The sequence below is a fragment of the Triturus cristatus genome, chromosome 4_2 (genome assembly GCF_964204655.1).
Source record: "Triturus cristatus chromosome 4_2, aTriCri1.1, whole genome shotgun sequence".
In the NCBI taxonomy this organism is placed as follows: domain Eukaryota; kingdom Metazoa; phylum Chordata; class Amphibia; order Caudata; family Salamandridae; genus Triturus; species Triturus cristatus.
Genome location: NC_140586.1, coordinates 958,860,594 through 958,878,399, shown reverse-complemented (window position 1 = coordinate 958,878,399; position 17,806 = coordinate 958,860,594). Strand labels below are relative to the sequence as shown.

General features: G+C 51.7%; 1 protein-coding gene across 7 annotated transcripts in view; it reads left to right on the top strand.

Moving 5' to 3' along the window:
- Positions 1-17,806, top strand: part of CCDC24 (coiled-coil domain containing 24) — a 219,511-nt gene that overhangs the window by 156,065 nt on the left and 45,640 nt on the right. For all 7 annotated transcript variants that reach the window (XM_085603114.1, XM_085603111.1, XM_085603113.1 and 4 more), the window contains one exon: positions 4,888-4,942. In XM_085603114.1, the coding sequence (XP_085459240.1) occupies positions 4,888-4,942 (55 nt within the window). The remainder of the gene's footprint in view (positions 1-4,887; positions 4,943-17,806) is intronic.

The following is a 17,806-nucleotide window of genomic DNA, read 5'->3' as shown; positions in this document are numbered from 1 at the left end:
TTTCATTTGGTTATTCAAGAGGTTATCTATGATAAAACAATAAGCTTAACACTACTTCAAGACTTAGCCTGAAGGCTGCTCTCCACAGCTACCACTAGGATAGCTTTCTTTAAAGGTTGTCTTAAACCTAACTACCATAAGAGTCCAATTGGACTGGTGCAAGGTGGCCACTATAACTAGTGACCAGCATATGCCAGGCCAACTTCTCACAGTGACTAAACTGTGTGAATATCTCTATCACTTTGTCAGTTGTTGTGTAAACTGCTGCACCAGTTGGTTACTAGCTACGTGAAAGTCTATATTAGTTATTGATTAGTTAACTGAGTATTTGTATGGGAGAGTGAATGTGTTTGTGGTTCAGTGGGTGTGTGTGACTGCCCAAAGATGTGTGAATAGTTGATTCAGTAGGTATATGACGTTAAGACTACATGTTATAACAGTTGTTTGGGTGAGTGAATATCTTTATGGGTGTGGTGATGAGCAAATGTATCTCTCAATGGTACATGTCAAACAAAGTAGAAAAATAAAAGGCAGTGTAAGTGACAGTTGTATATAAATACGTATATATAAGACTCAGAGATTGTATGAGTGACTGTATGGATAACTGTATACTTGTAATAGTGATTTTATAACACACTAAGTATGAGCTACTATATATATGAATAAATGAAGTGGTGTTTGTATAAGTGTGTAGCTGACTAAATGTAAGTATGATCCATTGTTTGCATAAGTGAGTAGGATGACTGCATAAGTGAATAGGATGTGTGCTGGTGTGTAATGTCGATATAGGTGTATATTTGATAGTGTTCTATTGATCATTGACAGCATGTATGAGTGAATCTATAGGTAAGTGATTAGATGTGTGTGTAGATCTAGGAATCACTAAATGGGTTTTTAGAAACTTGTATTGGTGGGTCAATGGATTCAAATATGGTACTCTGTATTTTACAGTGAGTGATGAAAGGTTATACTAGTGTATGATGAAGTGTATCTAATTTTCACGTGGATGATGTCATCAGTGATGTCATTTGAGATGTCATCAGTGATGTCACTGACCATGTCATGAATGATGTAATATGTGACATCAGCAGTGGATTGCGGGCGCGCGAGTTATAGTGAGTACAACTAACTATAACGGAGGAATATCAATGGTTTTGTACGAGTGAAATGTCCAGCTAACTGTAACAGCCCTGAAACCTATGGTTTTTTCAGTGAATTTCTATGGTTTTTCAAATGCTAATTCCTAACTATAACCTGTCTGAAACCTATGGTTTTTATAGTGAATTTCAAAGGTTTTTTAAATGATAATTTTTAAATGTAATAGTTACATGTATTTTTTTATACTGATTTTCAACAGTTTTTTAACTGTTTATTTTTACATATTTTATTTTTTGAATTACATTATATATTTTTAATATAAATAGAAATAAAAAACTTTTTTTTAAATATTGAAACTGAAATTTTGTTTTTTGTCAGGGTCACTGGATGAATACTTGGGTACTGACTGAATGATTAGAGTACTGCAAGGAGAGTGCCTGGGTGAATTTATAAATGTTTGGGTTTTGGCGCAGTGAATGGATTACTACATGGTGCTGAATGGGTCACTAGAGGAGTGCAAGGGGAGTGACAAGGTGTTTGCTGGAAGTGTATGGATACTGACTGGGGAATTGAAGGTGTGAAAGACAAGTGTAGGTGGTTAGAGGACTGCATGCATAGTAGATAGGCGTTTGAAGCAGTCCATGTGCTAAGGCCTGGCTCACTACATGAGTACTTGGGTACTGACTGAATGATTAGAGTACTGCAAGGAGATTGCCTGGGTGATTTTATAAGTGTTTGGGTTTTGGTGCAGTTTTTACAATTTTTTCAGATGGGTACTAGTGGTAACTGACTCTGACTAACCAGTCCTAGAGCCAGTGCTATGCTAAAAGACACTTAGAATACAGTGAAAACACCTACATACACTAGGGAACACTATGCGTTGGGGTACCCCTGTGATTAGAATGACCTCCTCTGTAAGCCCCTAGTACATAATGGGGCAGGGGGATTAAAACTACCTCTTAAAACACGCCACAGGGCGCGTTTGCACACTGGTGAAGGGAGGTGGGGGGTTGAGCTGACGTGTGCAAACACGCCCTGTGGGGGATAAAGTCCCCTTGAATCCTGAGGGTCCCTAGGGTCCAAGTAGCCCACTAGGTACCTCCAGTAACCGCCACAGAGCTGCATTGCAGAGAGGTGTAAAAAAGGGTACGGCCTGGACCACCTCTGTGCACCGCAGCGCAGTGGCACTTACTGGAAGGACCTGGTGGACTAGTTGGCCCCCAGGTTCCCTCAGGATTGAAGGGGAATTATTTCCCCATCTTAAAACCCGCCACAGGGCGTGTTTGCACACGTCACCTCAGGCCCATCCCCTCCCTTCACCACTGTGTAAACGCGCCCTGTGTCCGTTCTAAGTTGGGAAATTAAGTCCCCTTGAATCCTAAGGGTCCCTAGGGTCAAACTAGCCCACTAGGTACCTCCAGTAAGTGCCACAGAGCTGCGTTGCAGAGAGGTATAGAAAGGGGAGTGGTCTCTAAACACCTGTCTGCAACGCAGCTCCGTGGCGCATACTGGAGGTACCTGGTGGGCTAGTTGGCCCTCAGGGACCCTCAGTATCGAAAGATAATTAATTACCCAACTTACAACTCGCCACGAGGCGCGTTTGCACAATGGTGAAGGAAGGGGGCATTGTCTGAGGTGACATGTCTGCAAACACGCCCTGTGGCCCGTTTTAAGTTGGAGAATTAATTCCTCCTCAATCCTGAGGGTCCCTGGGGGCCAACTAGCCCACCAGGTACCTCCAGTATGCGCCAGAGAGCTGCGTTGCAGAGAGGTGTTCAGAGTCCACGCCCCTTTTTACAATACTCTGCAACGCAGCTCCGTGGTGCTTACTGAAGGTACCTGGTGGGCTAGTTGGCCCCCAGGGACCCTCAGGATTGAAGAGGTATTAATTCCTCAACTTAAAACGCGCCACAGGGTGTGTTTGCACACATGTCACCTCAGGCCCCGCCCTCTCCCTCCACCACTGTCCAAACGCGCCCGGGCCACTAATAGCCCTGGGGACCCCATCCCCCGGGGCTGGCCCTCTCCGTTGGGGGGCTGTGGGGGGGTCCCCAATCCCCCCACGGTCCCCCCGACTCCCCGCCTCCTGTGGGAGCCGGCATTGCTTTTCCACATGGGGAGCTGCTAAGATGCAGCTCCCCGTGTGGAAAAGCAATTTGGTTTGAATTTTGAAAGAGAGAGCAGGTTTCCTGCTCTCTCTTTCAAAATCCAAACCAAGTTTGCTAAGGCAAACTAGCAAACTACAGTGTCCCGGGGGTGGGCACCCCGGGACACTGCAGGAGCCGGCCCTGGGGGGTGGCGGTCCCCAGGGCCACGACAAGGCTCCAGGAGGGGGGCCGCGCGGCCCCCTCTAACCATTTACAAAGCCCCGGGGGGGTGGTGGTCCCCGGGGCTGGGGGGTCTGTCAAGGACCTCCCAATTTGAATATTTAGAGCCCCGGGGAGGTGGCGGTCCCTGGGGCGTGTGGGGGGGCTTGAGCCCCGCCACACAGGTTTTATTATTTTTTTTTAAACACAAGCCCTGGGGGTGGCGGTCCCCAGGGCTGTGGGGGGGCCATGAGCCCCCCCGCATATATTAGCATAAAGCCCTGGGGGGTGGTGGGGCCTTTGAGCCCCCCACCCATGTTTTTTAAAGCCCCAGGGGTGGTGGTCCCCGGGGCTGGGGGGCTGCTCTGGGCCCCCCATAACTATAATATATTGGGAGCCCACGCTTCATTTTTTTTTTTCGAGGCGGGATGTGCGGATCCTACACACATCCCGCGATTTAAAAATTTTTAAAAAAAGTATTTGGCCTTGGGGGTCCTTGTGGGACCCCCCTGAGCAGGCCTAGGGGGTCAGGGTGTTTCTACCCTGCCCCCTTTTTGTGTTTTGCGTGTTTGTTTCACTGCCAATACTTCCTAGTTTGAAGTGTTGCCAGCCAATTAGCATAAAGCTCATGCTCGGGAGGATCCGCGGCTCTGGATATATATATAAATGTTTTTACTTTTGAATTTCTCGGCAACTACAGAACGGATTCACACCATTTAACAAAAAGGCACGACTCTGAACCAAGGGCTACCTCTTTGCCAAATTTGGTGTAATTCCGTTCAGCAGTTCAGGCTGTAGCTGCGGCTAAAGTTTCCTATGGGATATTGCATGGGGAAAGCAAGTTTTGGGACCCCCCTTTTTTCTCGGCCCCCGCTTGACGAATCACCGTGAAACTTTCAGGATAGGAGCGGACCAGAGCGCCCCACGAGTTTTTAAAATTTCGCGAAGATTCGTTAACCGGCGCCAAAGTTATTGGGAATGGAATGTTGCGGATTACCTATGGAAAATAGGTCCTAACTATAACTACCTACTGGGTCAAATATATATATATATATATATATATATATATATATATATATATTCTCTCTCTCTCTCGATGGCCGTGAAGGAGGGTGAAACAATGACTGCTACTAATGGAATCACCATAAAGGTAACGTTTCCTCAGGTTTTGAGGTCTTATTTGTTCAATGTTGATGGTTTCTCAGGTTTTGAGGCTATTGTTTGTACAGTGTCGCTGGAAAGAGATTGTGTCTCAGTTGGCTAGTGCCTCCTTGGCAGGACATGGATTATTTCATCATTTAAACAAACCTCTCTCCTTCCTCCTCCATTTTTCCAGGAGAGCCCTGTTGAAAAGTTTGCTTCCCTCCATTGGCTACGACTGTTAGACACAACACATTATGCTTGTCTTTTACTTTCTGTATATTGGTGTAAAGATGAGGGGGCCAAGTGCCAGCCCTGTTACAAGCTCTCCTTCTCTCCCCAGATCCATCTTGGAAGAGGAATGCCGGACGCTCGAGAAGGATATCGCCATCATGCAGGTAAATTGTTGACTTCAGAGTCTTGTAAGGTGTGTGTGTTTGAGGCTCGTGTTGTATTATTCATTTGGAAATCTTTTTTTGTTTAAAGGGCCCTTTTCATATTTTGGTCCCTGCAAGGACATAAAATAGACCCTGTAGTCATAGGCCCTCCTCAAAAAGCCAGTTTTAATTGTTCTGTTTTGATGCGTTTCTTGAAGCTGATAAGGTTAGGTTCTGCTCTCGAGGTTGGATAGAGAGCATTTCAGAGTCTAGGCCACCAATCGCCAGTGATATGTCTTCAAGTATTTTTTTGGAAGGCTTGACAATGAATCTGACCCAAGTTCTCTGACTGAGGGTTCACTGATGAGCTGATGTTTGCTAGTAGCCAAGGCCTTGGTACAGCAGCCTTGTGGAGGCTGCAAAGAGGTTTAAATGTGATCCTCTGCTTCAGTGGGAGCCAGTAGATCGCCTTCAAGGGTGGTCTTGCAAAGCAGGGGCAGTGCGTGGGGTAAAAGGCAGCCACTCCTTGAACTAACCGAGTTCCCCTGAGTTTTTCTATCTGATAGACATCCAGCTGCAAATTCGTTACCTTTAAATTTCCCAGGCGTCAGACTGGATCTTGAAGATTTTTCTTCGGGCAATACCCCTGCACGCCCGCAGGTGGTGTCGGTCAAAGCAAAACCAAAGGGGATGATGGACGGAGTGTTGAACATTGCAAGCACTCCCCCCCCCCAGTCAACTGATCTGGGTTTAATCCATCATCATTCTTTAGCTCACTCCGCCACCCCAGTTCAGACATGGCCATATGTAAATCAGTCTGACCCTGTGCCTCATGGGAACAGTCCAGCCCAAGCAGCCAAGCCATGCCTTCCCTGGACCAGAAACAAGCATCCTGGGACCGGTTTCTGGCTAATCAGCCGTCATCAGCCAGGCTAGCTTGAATCCAGTGGCAAAGTGAGCAAGGGACCCACGTCTGGGCATTCCCTGCCAACTTAGGGCGAACAAAGCAAAACCAATTCGATTGACATCTTCCGCACCGAAAGTGACATCTGCGTTTCCCTAAATAGGTGCCACCTCGGCGCACCTGCATCCGCTCTTTCCTTTCCATGCCAGTCAAGCGCGTATCTGCTACTGTTAGACCTGTCAGCCCTTTGGCAGTTCCCTCCTTATTTATTATTTTTGTCCCCTGACCCCTTCTCAATTTTTTCTGTCTACCAAACTTTTTTTGGGTACTGATGTAGAGGTTCTGGGCGCCTCACCCTCACTACCTGAGGGAGAGGCGCAAGGTGCTCCACTGAGGTAAATAAGCGAGGAAGGTGAGATTCGCAAAATGGTGGTTCCAACTGTCACCTCAGCACCTGGACCATGACTGCTATGGGAGGTTCTAGAACCTTCTGGACCTCTCTAGCAAGTCAGGTCCAAGGTGATAAATAGAGGTGACAGCAGGGCGGCCATTTTAGGAGAGGTCAGAACTGCGGAAGGTTTAGGAGTAAGGCGCCTGTGTGAGGAGGTGGTTGTACTTAGAGGGGAACAGACAGGTCCACGGATCTGCACAGAGTCCTGAACCTAGTGACATCACCCCTGACCTTGCGACCGGTCCCTGGGAGTAGGCAGTGAACTGGAGGAGTATCGTAGTTCTGGAATTTTCATCAAGGGCGGGAGCCCATGAAGGGGGACTAGCCTTGTGGCCCAGGACCAACTTATTCTGAGTACCTCCCTGGTCGCCCCTCGTTGACAAGTAGACTGGCCTTGGCGGTAACTCCTTTACCTTTAATTGTTGAGGAGCGGACCGCAGCCGTAGCAAGAGGACTAAGCCATTCTGTCTAACTGTCCCGGAGCCTACCCGGTAGCGCAAGTGCAGCGCCAGACCCCCCCCCCCCCACTGTAAAATACCTGCGACGAGTTCCTCCCTGAAGCGGACCCCATCGCCACCTCGGGATCGTCGGGTGTCTGGTGGTCCTTTGGGTGGACTTGTGGTGCACCGTGGGCGGAAGTAGGAGGAGAGCAGGGGGTCGGCGACGCCGCTGACAGCGTGAGGAGAGTCACTTCAGGAAGCCGGAGGAAGGGAGGGGCGGGTCCGTCCTTCGATCACGTGAAGAGGGGCCGAAACGCCGCCCCTTCGCCGACGTGAGTGAGGAAGACTGCGCTGTGCATTGGTGTTCGGAGAGGAGTACGAGAAACCTCCAGGGCCCCCGCTTCAGTTCACCGCGGCTGGCTGTCAGGAAGCCGTAGCGGAGGGAGGCACTGTTCCAGCAGTTGTGGGGCGGGAACTCTGTGGAAGTTCGGAGTGAGGCACTGTTCCAGCAGTTGTGGGGCGGGAACTCTGAGAAGTTCCCGGATACCCGCCGTCCCTGGGGAAAGGATTCCGCGCTAAGGAACGGGTCTGTCTCCCATGGTGTGAGGGGACAGCAGCTCCAGTACCGACGGGACACCGAGCACGGAGGAAATCAAGACTGTACCGTAAGCAGGGCCTGGTAGAGAGGGGAGGGGGAGAGAGAGTTCTGCGAGGCCCACAGTTGAGCTTAGGGTGCGTTATAAATATCCCTGTTATTTCTATTTTCTGGGAAGCCGAGATCCTTAAACACGCACAGACCTCGAGGAGATTAAAGCCTATGCATTATTGTGATGAAATGAAATGTTTGAAATGTTTATTAGTTTCTAACTGCCAGGACTGTTACCATGATTATAAAGGAAGGCAATAGTAAATGATATGTAATTAAGCTGCTGGGAGACATCCTAAAGTTCAGGTGCTGTGCATAGGCCCCAGGGAAGGTGGTAAAGGGGTGCCAAGTTGGAAATAACGTTTCATGTTGGGTGGTCAAGACATACCTAGGAATGCCAGTCTGAAAAGAGACAGTGGGTTAAGTTTTTAAACATTGAATGAAAAGTTTATCTGTAATGTAAAGATGGGTTTTGCCGCCAGATAAGAGAAACATTCATGAGAAAATGTACTGAAAATTGTGCAGGTTGTAAGGTCTAATTGAAACATGTTTTAAATGAAAACAAATTGAGATAAAGTTTTTAGTAACTTCTACATTTAAACGGTGTAGTGTCCTTTTTGGGTGGTGCTGCGCAAGATTGCGAGCTGAGTAGGATGCACGCACGAGAGGCCTGATGGAGATGTAAGCCTGTTGACCTTAGGTCAAGCTACCCCTAGGACATAGGTCCAACAGCTACCCTCTGTCACTTTTTGACAGGCTTTTTTCTACTTTTTGTCAACCCCCTTTTCTGGTGTATTGGTACCACGTCTAGAAAGACTTCAAGGTTTAAGCCATGCGGCCCTTGTCACTGCTCCATTTGGTTTGTCTCTGCTGTCTGTAGCGTGACCACGACTCAGTCATGCTCTGACTGCCAGGCCATGGTTTTGAGGGAGCAGTCCCTAAAGCTGCGTGTGGCCTGGCAGATGCAGAGGTCCCGGTCAAGAGGAAGGTCCCGGCACTGCTCCAGGAGTTTCAAGTCCTCTTCATCCCACTCGAAATCGTTGGGACATTTTGGTAAGAGGCACAAAAAGCACAACTTCGACTTCTCTCTGTCCGTCGGCCGACGGGATTAAGGAGCTTCGGCATTCAAGGCCTTTTTTCTATGGAACCTGCGCCTTGGTCGACTCCATGCCTCTCTGTGCCTGTGAATAGGACAATTGCCCGCCTCCATCGCCCTGCTCCAGGCAACCCACATTTCCTCACCACCCACCCTACCCCAGAAAGCTTGGTGGTCCAGGCCATTGCATCCCAGTGTGCTTTCCCTTTGCCACCGCCCCTCCCCCACCCCCCCACCCCCGGATAGTGAATCCAAGAGGCTGGATAGCTGGGACAAGAAATGTTTTTCTTCTGACAGCCTTGCATTACAGTCCGTGAACACCGCATGCTTATTGGGCCTTTACTCCCACAACCTGTGGAAAATGGATGCGCAAGTGCTGCCACAGGTCCCAGAGGAGGCTCAGGCCATCCTTTCCCAAGCAGTGTCAGATGGGAGAGCCGCAGCAAAGTTTGCCATTTGCTGTGGGCTAGACATGACCGACTTGCTGGGCAGAGTGATTTCATGGATGGTGGCTGTCGGATGCCACACCTGGCTGAGAACATCTGGCTTTTCAGGGGATGTCCAGGCTTTGCTCATGGACATGCCCATTGATGGCACCCATCTCTTCGGAGACAAGGCAGGCATGGCGCGGAAGTGCTTTAAGGACTCACAGGCTAGGGGTAAGTCCTTGGGCATCGCAGTGGCCACACGTCCCCAGTCTGCCTTTTGCTTCTTTCGTGCCTACAGAAGGGCCTTTCGGCCGCACTAGTCCTACCCCAGCCACCGAGCCCCACAAGTTCAACAACTCCTGCATGGCTCATTCTGACCAAATGGGCCAGAGGACTGGTCAGTCAACCCCCCCCCCCCCACACGCAGCTACAGCCTCCAAACCCTCCAAACCTCACCCTACCAGACCATGGGAAGCTAGTTGTTGGCAATATCAGCCATCACCTCCATCGCTGGCAGACCATCACCTCGGACAGGTGGGTCCTCCAGATATTCGAAGGGCTACTCTCTCCCTCTTCGAGACCCCGCTTCCTCCATGCCTCCAACCTATGGCTGGCTGACAGAGGAATATTTAATTATATTCTTGGAGGAAGCCATAGAGTGGGTTCCGGTGCCAGAAATAGGCTGTGGTTGATATTCCCGCTACTTACCAGCACCCCTCGGATGTTCACCAAGGTGATGGCATTGATCGAAGCTCATCTGCACAGTTCAGGGATGTCAGTCTTCCCATATCTCGATGACTAGCTGTTGAAGGCTTAGCTTGCCCCAGGCTGTCGTCTCCTACCTCCGGACTACGGTGAACCTCCTGCATTCGCTGGGGTTCACTATCAATGTGCCAAAGTCACACTTAACTCCCTCTCAGATGCTCCTATCCTTCCAAGTGGAGAGTCCAGGATATTCAGGCTATGATACAGATGTTTTAGCCTCTGTTCTGGATTTTGGTGAGAATTACTCTGATGCTGTCGGGCCTCATGGCCTCCTGCATCCTGCTAGTGACCTGACAAACCTGTGATTGGGCCAAAGGCAGACCCCTCTGCCTTCTGCAACCAGATCTAACAGTAGTGACAGATGCGTCACTCCTGGGATAGGGTGGCCACCTGAGAGACGTGAAGATCAGAGGACTCTGGTCGAGCGGGATCCAGACTCCACATCTACATCTTGTACAAAGAACAAGAGGTGCTGTTAAGCCCTCATATGTGATTAATCCAAGTATTATATGTAAGCCGTAAAATGCAGTGTTTGCCACTAATCACCACATCAGCAAGTGTCGGGCAGCACGTAGTGTCAGGGAGAGAGCGTGTATGTCATGGAGGGAGCAAGGAGCGTCAGGTAGCGTGGAGCGTCAGGGAGCAGGAGTGTCTTGGAGTGTCGGGAGCACGGAGCTTCAGGGAGCAAGGAGCTTCAGGGAGCAAAGAGCTTCAGAGAGCATGGAGCTTCTGGGAGCACAGAGCTTCAGTGAGCACTAAATGTCAGGGAGCATCCAGGAACACAGAGTGTCATGGAGCACAGAGTGTCGGGGAGGGAGCACGGAGTGTCATGGAGCACAGAGTGTCAGGGAGGGAGCACGGAGTGTCATGGAGCACAGAGTGTCATGGAGCACCGAGTGTCATGGAGCACCGAGTGTTATGGAGCACAGCGTGTCTGGAAGGGAGTGCGGAGCGTCATGGAGCACAGAGTGTCTGGAAGGGAGTGCGGAGTGTCATGGAGCACAGAGTGTCGGGGAGGGAGCACGGAGTGTCATGGAGCACAGAGTGTCAGGGAGGGAGCACGGAGTGTCATGGAGCACAGAGTGTCATGGAGCACAGAGTGTCATGGAGCACAGAGTGTCATGGAGCACAGAGTGTCATGGAGCACAGAGTGTCATGGAGCACAGCGTGTCTGGAAGGGAGTGCGGAGCGTCATGGAGCACAGAGTGTCTGGAAGGGAGTGCGGAGTGTCATGGAGCACAGAGTGTCGGGGAGGGAGCACGGAGTGTCATGGAGCACAGAGTGTCAGGGAGGGAGCACGGAGTGTCATGGAGCACAGAGTGTCATGGAGCACAGAGTGTCATGGAGCACAGAGTGTCATGGAGCACAGAGTGTCATGGAGCACAGCGTGTCTGGAAGGGAGTGCGGAGCGTCATGGAGCACAGAGTGTCTGGAAGGGAGTGCGGAGCATCATGGAGCACAGAGTGTCTGGAAGGGAGTGCGGAGCGTCATGGAGCACAGAGTGTCTGGAAGGGAGTGCGGAGCGTCATGGAGCACAGAGTGTCATGAAGCAGGAGTGTCATGGAGCACAGCGTGTCTGGAAGGGAGTGCGGAGCGTCATGGAGCACAGAGTGTCTGGAAGGGAGTGTGGAGCGTCATGGAGCACAGAGTGTCTGGAAGGGAGTGTGGAGCGTCATGGAGCACAGAGTGTCTGGAAGGGAGTGTGGAGCGTCATGGAGCACAGAGTGTCTGGAAGGGAGTGTGGAGCGTCATGGAGCACAGAGTGTCTGGAAGGGAGTGCGGAGCGTCATGGAGCACAGAGTGTCTGGAAGGGAGTGCGGAGTGTCATGGAGCACAGAGTGTCATGAAGCAGGAGTGTCATAGAGCACAGCATGTCTGGAAGGGAGTGCGGAGCGTCATGGAGCACAGAGTGTCTGGAAGGGAGTGTGGGGCGTCATGGAGCACAGAGTGTCTGGAAGGGAGTGCGGAGCGTCATGGAGCACAGAGTGTCTGGTAGGAAGTGCGGAGCGTCATGGAGCACAGAGTGTCTGGAAGGGAGTGCGGAGCGTCACCGAACTCCACAATCTCCTGAGGCGGAAGCCGGGAGAGGACGAATTATTTTTAAAATTGTATTCTGTGTCACCAATAACTATTTGTATTTTATCTGCGCACTCACCCTTCAGGCACCTCCTTTTGGGCCAAAAGTACGCTTAAACAGCGACCCCTTCGCTGCACCGATTCCGCCCAAACAGACAGTTCTGCCGCCATTACCGGCGAGGAACAGAGGCCACGCCTACCTGCAGGCCACGCCCACCCTCCCCCTCTCCCGCCTTTAAAGATGTGCATTCACCGGACGCGCAGCGGACGGGCGCAGCGGGCGCGCCGTTTGCGCGCCGAAGGCGCGCCAAAGGCAAGCCCGTCTTCGCCCGTCCTCGCCAAGTCCTCGCCTCTCGCCAGACCCCTGCCCAAAAGTCACACGTATACGACAGTGATACACTGTGGGCACTCAACCCTGGCCTGAGATGCGATAAGCTAGAGGGCTGCATTGGTCGTACCGCCCTCCACTGTAAAAGCTGTAATCTGGTCTTACCTGCACCACGCCATATCAGCCAGAAAGAGAACAAAAGGAAGGAAACGTCACTTACCATCATGCAGCTGAATGTTAGATCCCTGGTCAAACACCATGCGGAGGTAAGAATGCTATTAATGGATGAGAACCCAGACATAATGTTTCTGAGTAAAACCTGGCTTAAAGATGATCTAACCAGTATTCCCAATCTTGCTATACCGGATGGGTTTGCCATGACCTGTATTAACAGAAATTCAAGAGGAGGGGGCATCGCCGCCATCCACAGATCCTCCTTCACCTGCTCCTTTCTAAAGGAAAGCATTGCGGACTGTGAATGTGCGCGCTTCAGAATTGCCACTAATCCTAATTGCACTCTTTCAGGCCTGTTTATCTACAGACCGCCGGGGCCTTCCGCGAAATTCACGGAAGAGCTCATTGAGGTAACACACGCTATGATTACTGACTCGGCCAACTTCACAATCTTAGGAGATCTCAATCTCCATATAGACAACTCATCAGATGCTAAAATCAGCAATTTGACAGCAGACCTAGCCGCTCTTCAGCTAATTCAGCTGATCCGAACCCCTACACACGTTGCGGGCCATCTGCTGGACCCAGTGTTTACGAACATTCCGGAAGCCAGTGCGGATGATCCTACACCCATGGCCTGGACGGACCACTCACTAGTAACCTTCTCCATCCCTAATAACCACTATGTCATAAAAAAGCCTCCAACTTCCTGCCTAAAACGACCTTGGCACAAACTCCAACAATATGATCTTGCAGCGAGTTTGGGGAGACCTAACCTGGAGGATATAGACGATATTGAGAAATCATATATATCCTTCCAGAACTGGATTACCAAGGGACTGGACGTCATTATACCAGCGAAGTGGACCAAAGGGCGTAGCACCCCTTCCAATCCCTGGTACAATGAGAACCTCAAAATAATGAGGAAAGGCTGTAAAAAAATGGAGCGACAATGGAGAAAGGAGTACAAGCAGGAAGATAAAGATGCATATTTGACCACTCTTAAAATATATCATAAGGCAATCCGGGTAGCCCGTGCTGCCTTCTACGCCACTGAGATAAAGGCTAGCCCTAACCCCACGAAAACGATCTTCCAAATCGTGCAAAAACTACAACTAGAAAACAAGCCGGCGTCTCACATTACCTCCACTCAACAATGTGAAGACCTAGCCACCTTCTTCACGGAGAAAGTGAAAAAAAATTACAACGCATTCCCCCAGGATAGCCCAGAGGACATCAACCCTCCCACTACCATCCTCGGAGACTCTAGTCTCACACGCATACCCGCCATCTCCGGTGAAGAACTCTCTAAACTCTGTAGGAAGGTGAAATCGGGCGCTCCCACAGATCCGATGAGGCCTACTCATTTTCTGGAAGCCTTGGAACTCTTCCTCCCACCCTTGACCTCACTCCTTAATCTTTCTTTTGCCACGGCTACGGTCCCCACCTGTTGGAAACAGGCTTGGGTAACACCGATCATAAAAAAACCCTCCCTAGACCCAGCTAAACCGGAAAACTACCGGCCCGTTTCGCTGCTCCCATGGGTCGCGAAACTGGCAGAAGCCCACGCTAACAAAATCCTAAGTGAGCACATGGCGAAAAACAACATCCTGGACCCCTCCCAGCACGGGTTCAGGCCGGGCCACAGCACGGAATCCGCGCTCCTAACTTCCACAGAAAGTTTACGGGAAATTATGGATTCCGGCAAAAATGCCGCGCTGATTCTACTCGATCTCAGCGCGGCCTTTGATACGGTCTCCCATGCCATCCTATTGAAACGCCTAGAAAACATAGGTATCAGAGACGCGGCACTCCAATGGTTCAGATCATTCCTAACCAACAGATCGTTTAGGGTATCCGCCCCCCCGTTTATCTCCCAACCCCAACACATAGGACAAGGAGTTCCACAGGGCTCTGCCCTCAGTCCCTCCTTGTTTAACCTATACATGCAACCCCTGGCGGAGGTTGCCAAAAAATGGGGCCTCACAATGGTGTCGTACGCCGACGACACACAGCTGGTCATCAGCATCAACCATGCCCCCTCCCCCGATGCCACTAGATTCAGGGATGGTCTGACCGCCGTTGCTAAATGGATGACGGCTAATTGCCTTCAACTCAACGGCGGCAAAACAGAGGTGCTGATAATGGGGAAAAATAGTAACAACTGGAATGACCTCTGGTGGCCCCAATCACTGGGCCCAGCACCCCCCCCTAAGACTCTAGCGAAAAACCTGGGAGTATGGCTAGACTCTGCGCTTAGCTTCCAGTCGCACACAAAAAAAGTTGCCGCAACCTGCATTGGCCTACTGAGAAGCCTCACCCCCATCTTAGGCTATTTTGATTCCAAAACTCGACAACTCATCGTACAATCTACCATTCTGTCCAGACTGGACTACGCGAGTGTATTGTTGTTAGGAGCTAATAAAATTGAAGTTAAGAGACTCCAACGGATACAAAATTCGGCGGCAAGGGCCATAGTAGGTCTCCCTAAAAGATGCTCGGCGAGAGCGACCATTCACAGACTACATTGGTTACCCATGGAAGCCCGCATCCAGTTCAAAGCCCTCATATTCGCCTTTAAAATCATGAGGAACGAAGGCCCGGAGCTACTCCGCTCACTGCTGACCCCCTACTCTCCCAAACGGAACCTCAGGTCCATGGGGCAACACCTAGCTATGGTGCCCTACACTAAGTTTTGCCGCATCGGAGGGCGCTCCTTCAAACTACTGGGGGCCAAACTATGGAACTCCCTTCCCCTCAATATCCGATGCATGGACAACATTCTAGCTTTCCGCAGAACTATTAAAACCTATCTCTTCCCCCCCTGTTAGGTCCCTCCCTTCCCCTTGTTTCAGTTGGTTGTGTTATGGTTCCAGCGCCGGGACGCCCCGTTGCGAGGGCAGCTGTTTGCGCTTTACAAAACTGATAACATAACATAACATGGAGCACAGAGTGTCTGGAAGGGAGTGCGGAGCGTCATGGAGCACAGAGTGTCTGGAAGGGAGTGTGGAGCGTCATGGAGCACAGAGTGTCTGGAAGGGAGTGCGGAGCGTCATGGAGCACAGAGTGTCTGGAAGGGAGTGCGGAGCGTCATGGAGCACAGAGTGTCTGGAAGGGAGTGTGGAGCGTCATGGAGCACAGAGTGTCTGGAAGGGAGTGCGGAGCGTCATGGAGCACAGAGTGTCTGGAAGGGAGTGCGGAGCGTCATGGAGCACAGCGTGTCTGGAAGGGAGTGCGGAGCGTCATGGAGCACAGAGTGTCACGAAGTAGGAGTGTCATGGAGCACAGCGTGTCTGGAAGGGAGTGCGGAGCGTCATGGAGCACAGAGTGTCTGGAAGGGAGTGCGGAATGTCATGGAGCACAGAGTGTCATGAAGCAGGAGTGTCATGGAGCACAGCGTGTCTGGAAGGGAGTGCGGAGCGTCATGGAGCACAGAGTGTCTGGAAGAGAGTGCGGAGCGTCATGGAGCACAGAGTGTCTGGAAGGGAGTGTGGAGCGTCATGGAGCACAGAGTGTCTGGAAGGGAGTGCGGAGCGTCATGGAGCACAGAGTGTCTGGAAGGGAGTGTGGAGCGTCATGGAGCACAGAGTGTCTGGAAGGGAGTGCGGAGCGTCATGGAGCACAGAGTGTCTGGAAGGGAGTGCGGAGCGTCATGGAGCACAGCGTGTCTGGAAGGGAGTGCGGAGCGTCATGGAGCACAGAGTGTCACGAAGTAGGAGTGTCATGGAGCACAGCGTGTCTGGAAGGGAGTGCAGAGCGTCATGGAGCACAGAGTGTCTGGAAGGGAGTGCGGAATGTCATGGAGCACAGAGTGTCATGAAGCAGGAGTGTTATGGAGCACAGCGTGTCTGGAAGGGAGTGCGGAGCGTCATGGAGCACAGAGTGTCTGGAAGGGAGTGTGGAGCGTCATGGAGCACAGAGTGTCTGGAAGGGAGTGCGGAGCGTCATGGAGCACAGAGTGTCTGGAAGGGAGTGTGGAGCGTCATGGAGCACAGAGTGTCTGGAAGGGAGTGCGGAGCGTCATGGAGCACAGAGTGTCTGGAAGGGAGTGCGGAGCGTCATGGAGCACAGCGTGTCTGGAAGGGAGTGCGGAGCGTCATGGAGCACAGAGTGTCACGAAGTAGGAGTGTCATGGAGCACAGCGTGTCTGGAAGGGAGTGCGGAGCGTCATGGAGCACAGAGTGTCTGGAAGGGAGTGCGGAATGTCATGGAGCACAGAGTGTCATGAAGCAGGAGTGTCATGGAGCACAGCGTGTCTGGAAGGGAGTGCGGAGCGTCATGGAGCACAGAGTGTCTGGAAGAGAGTGCGGAGCGTCATGGAGCACAGAGTGTCTGGAAGGGAGTGTGGAGCGTCATGGAGCACAGAGTGTCTGGAAGGGAGTGCGGAGCGTCATGGAGCACAGAGTGTCTGGAAGGGAGTGTGGAGCGTCATGGAGCACAGAGTGTCTGGAAGGGAGTGCGGAGCGTCATGGAGCACAGAGTGTCTGGAAGGGAGTGCGGAGCGTCATGGAGCACAGCGTGTCTGGAAGGGAGTGCGGAGCGTCATGGAGCACAGAGTGTCACGAAGTAGGAGTGTCATGGAGCACAGCGTGTCTGGAAGGGAGTGCAGAGCGTCATGGAGCACAGAGTGTCTGGAAGGGAGTGCGGAATGTCATGGAGCACAGAGTGTCATGAAGCAGGAGTGTTATGGAGCACAGCGTGTCTGGAAGGGAGTGCGGAGCGTCATGGAGCACAGAGTGTCTGGAAGAGAGTGCGGAGCGTCATGGAGCACAGAGTGTCTGGAAGGGAATGTGGAGCGTCATGGAGCACAGAGTGTCTGGAAGGGAGTGCGGAGCGTCATGGAGCACAGAGTGTCTGGAAGGGAGTGCGGAGCGTCATGGAGCACAGAGTGTCTGGAAGGGAGTGCAGAGCGTCATGGAGCACAGAGTGTCTGGAAGGGAGTGCGGAGCGTCATGGAGCACAGAGTGTCTGGAAGGGAGCCCGGAGTGTCATGGAGCCCAGAGTGTCATGGAGCCCAGAGTGTCATGGAGCCCAGAGTGTCATGGAGCCCAGAGTGTCATGGAGCCCAGAGTGTCATGGAGCCCAGAGTGTCATGGAGCCCAGAGTGTCATGGAGCCCAGAGTGTCATGGAGCCCAGGAGTGTCATGGAGCGTCATAGAGCACAGAGTGTCTGGAAGGGAGTGCGGAGCCTCATGGAGCACAGAGTGTCTGGAAGGGAGTGCGGAGCCTCATGGAGCACAGAGTGTCTGGAAGGGAGTGCGGAGCGTCATGGAGCACAGAGTGTCTGGAAGGGAGTGCGGAGCATCATGGAGCACAGAGTGTCTGGAAGGGAGTGCAGAGCGTCATGGAGCACAGTGTGTCTGGAAGGGAGTGCGGAGCGCCATGGAGCACAGAGTGTCTGGAAGGGAGTGCGGAGCGTCATGGAGCACAGAGTGTCTGGAAGGGAGCGCGGAGCGTCATGGAGCACAGAGTGTCTGGAAGGGAGTGCGGAGTGTCATGGAGCACAGCGTGTCTGGAAGGGAGTGCGGAGCGTCATGGAGCACAGAGTGTCTGGAAGGGAGTGCGGAGCGTCATGGA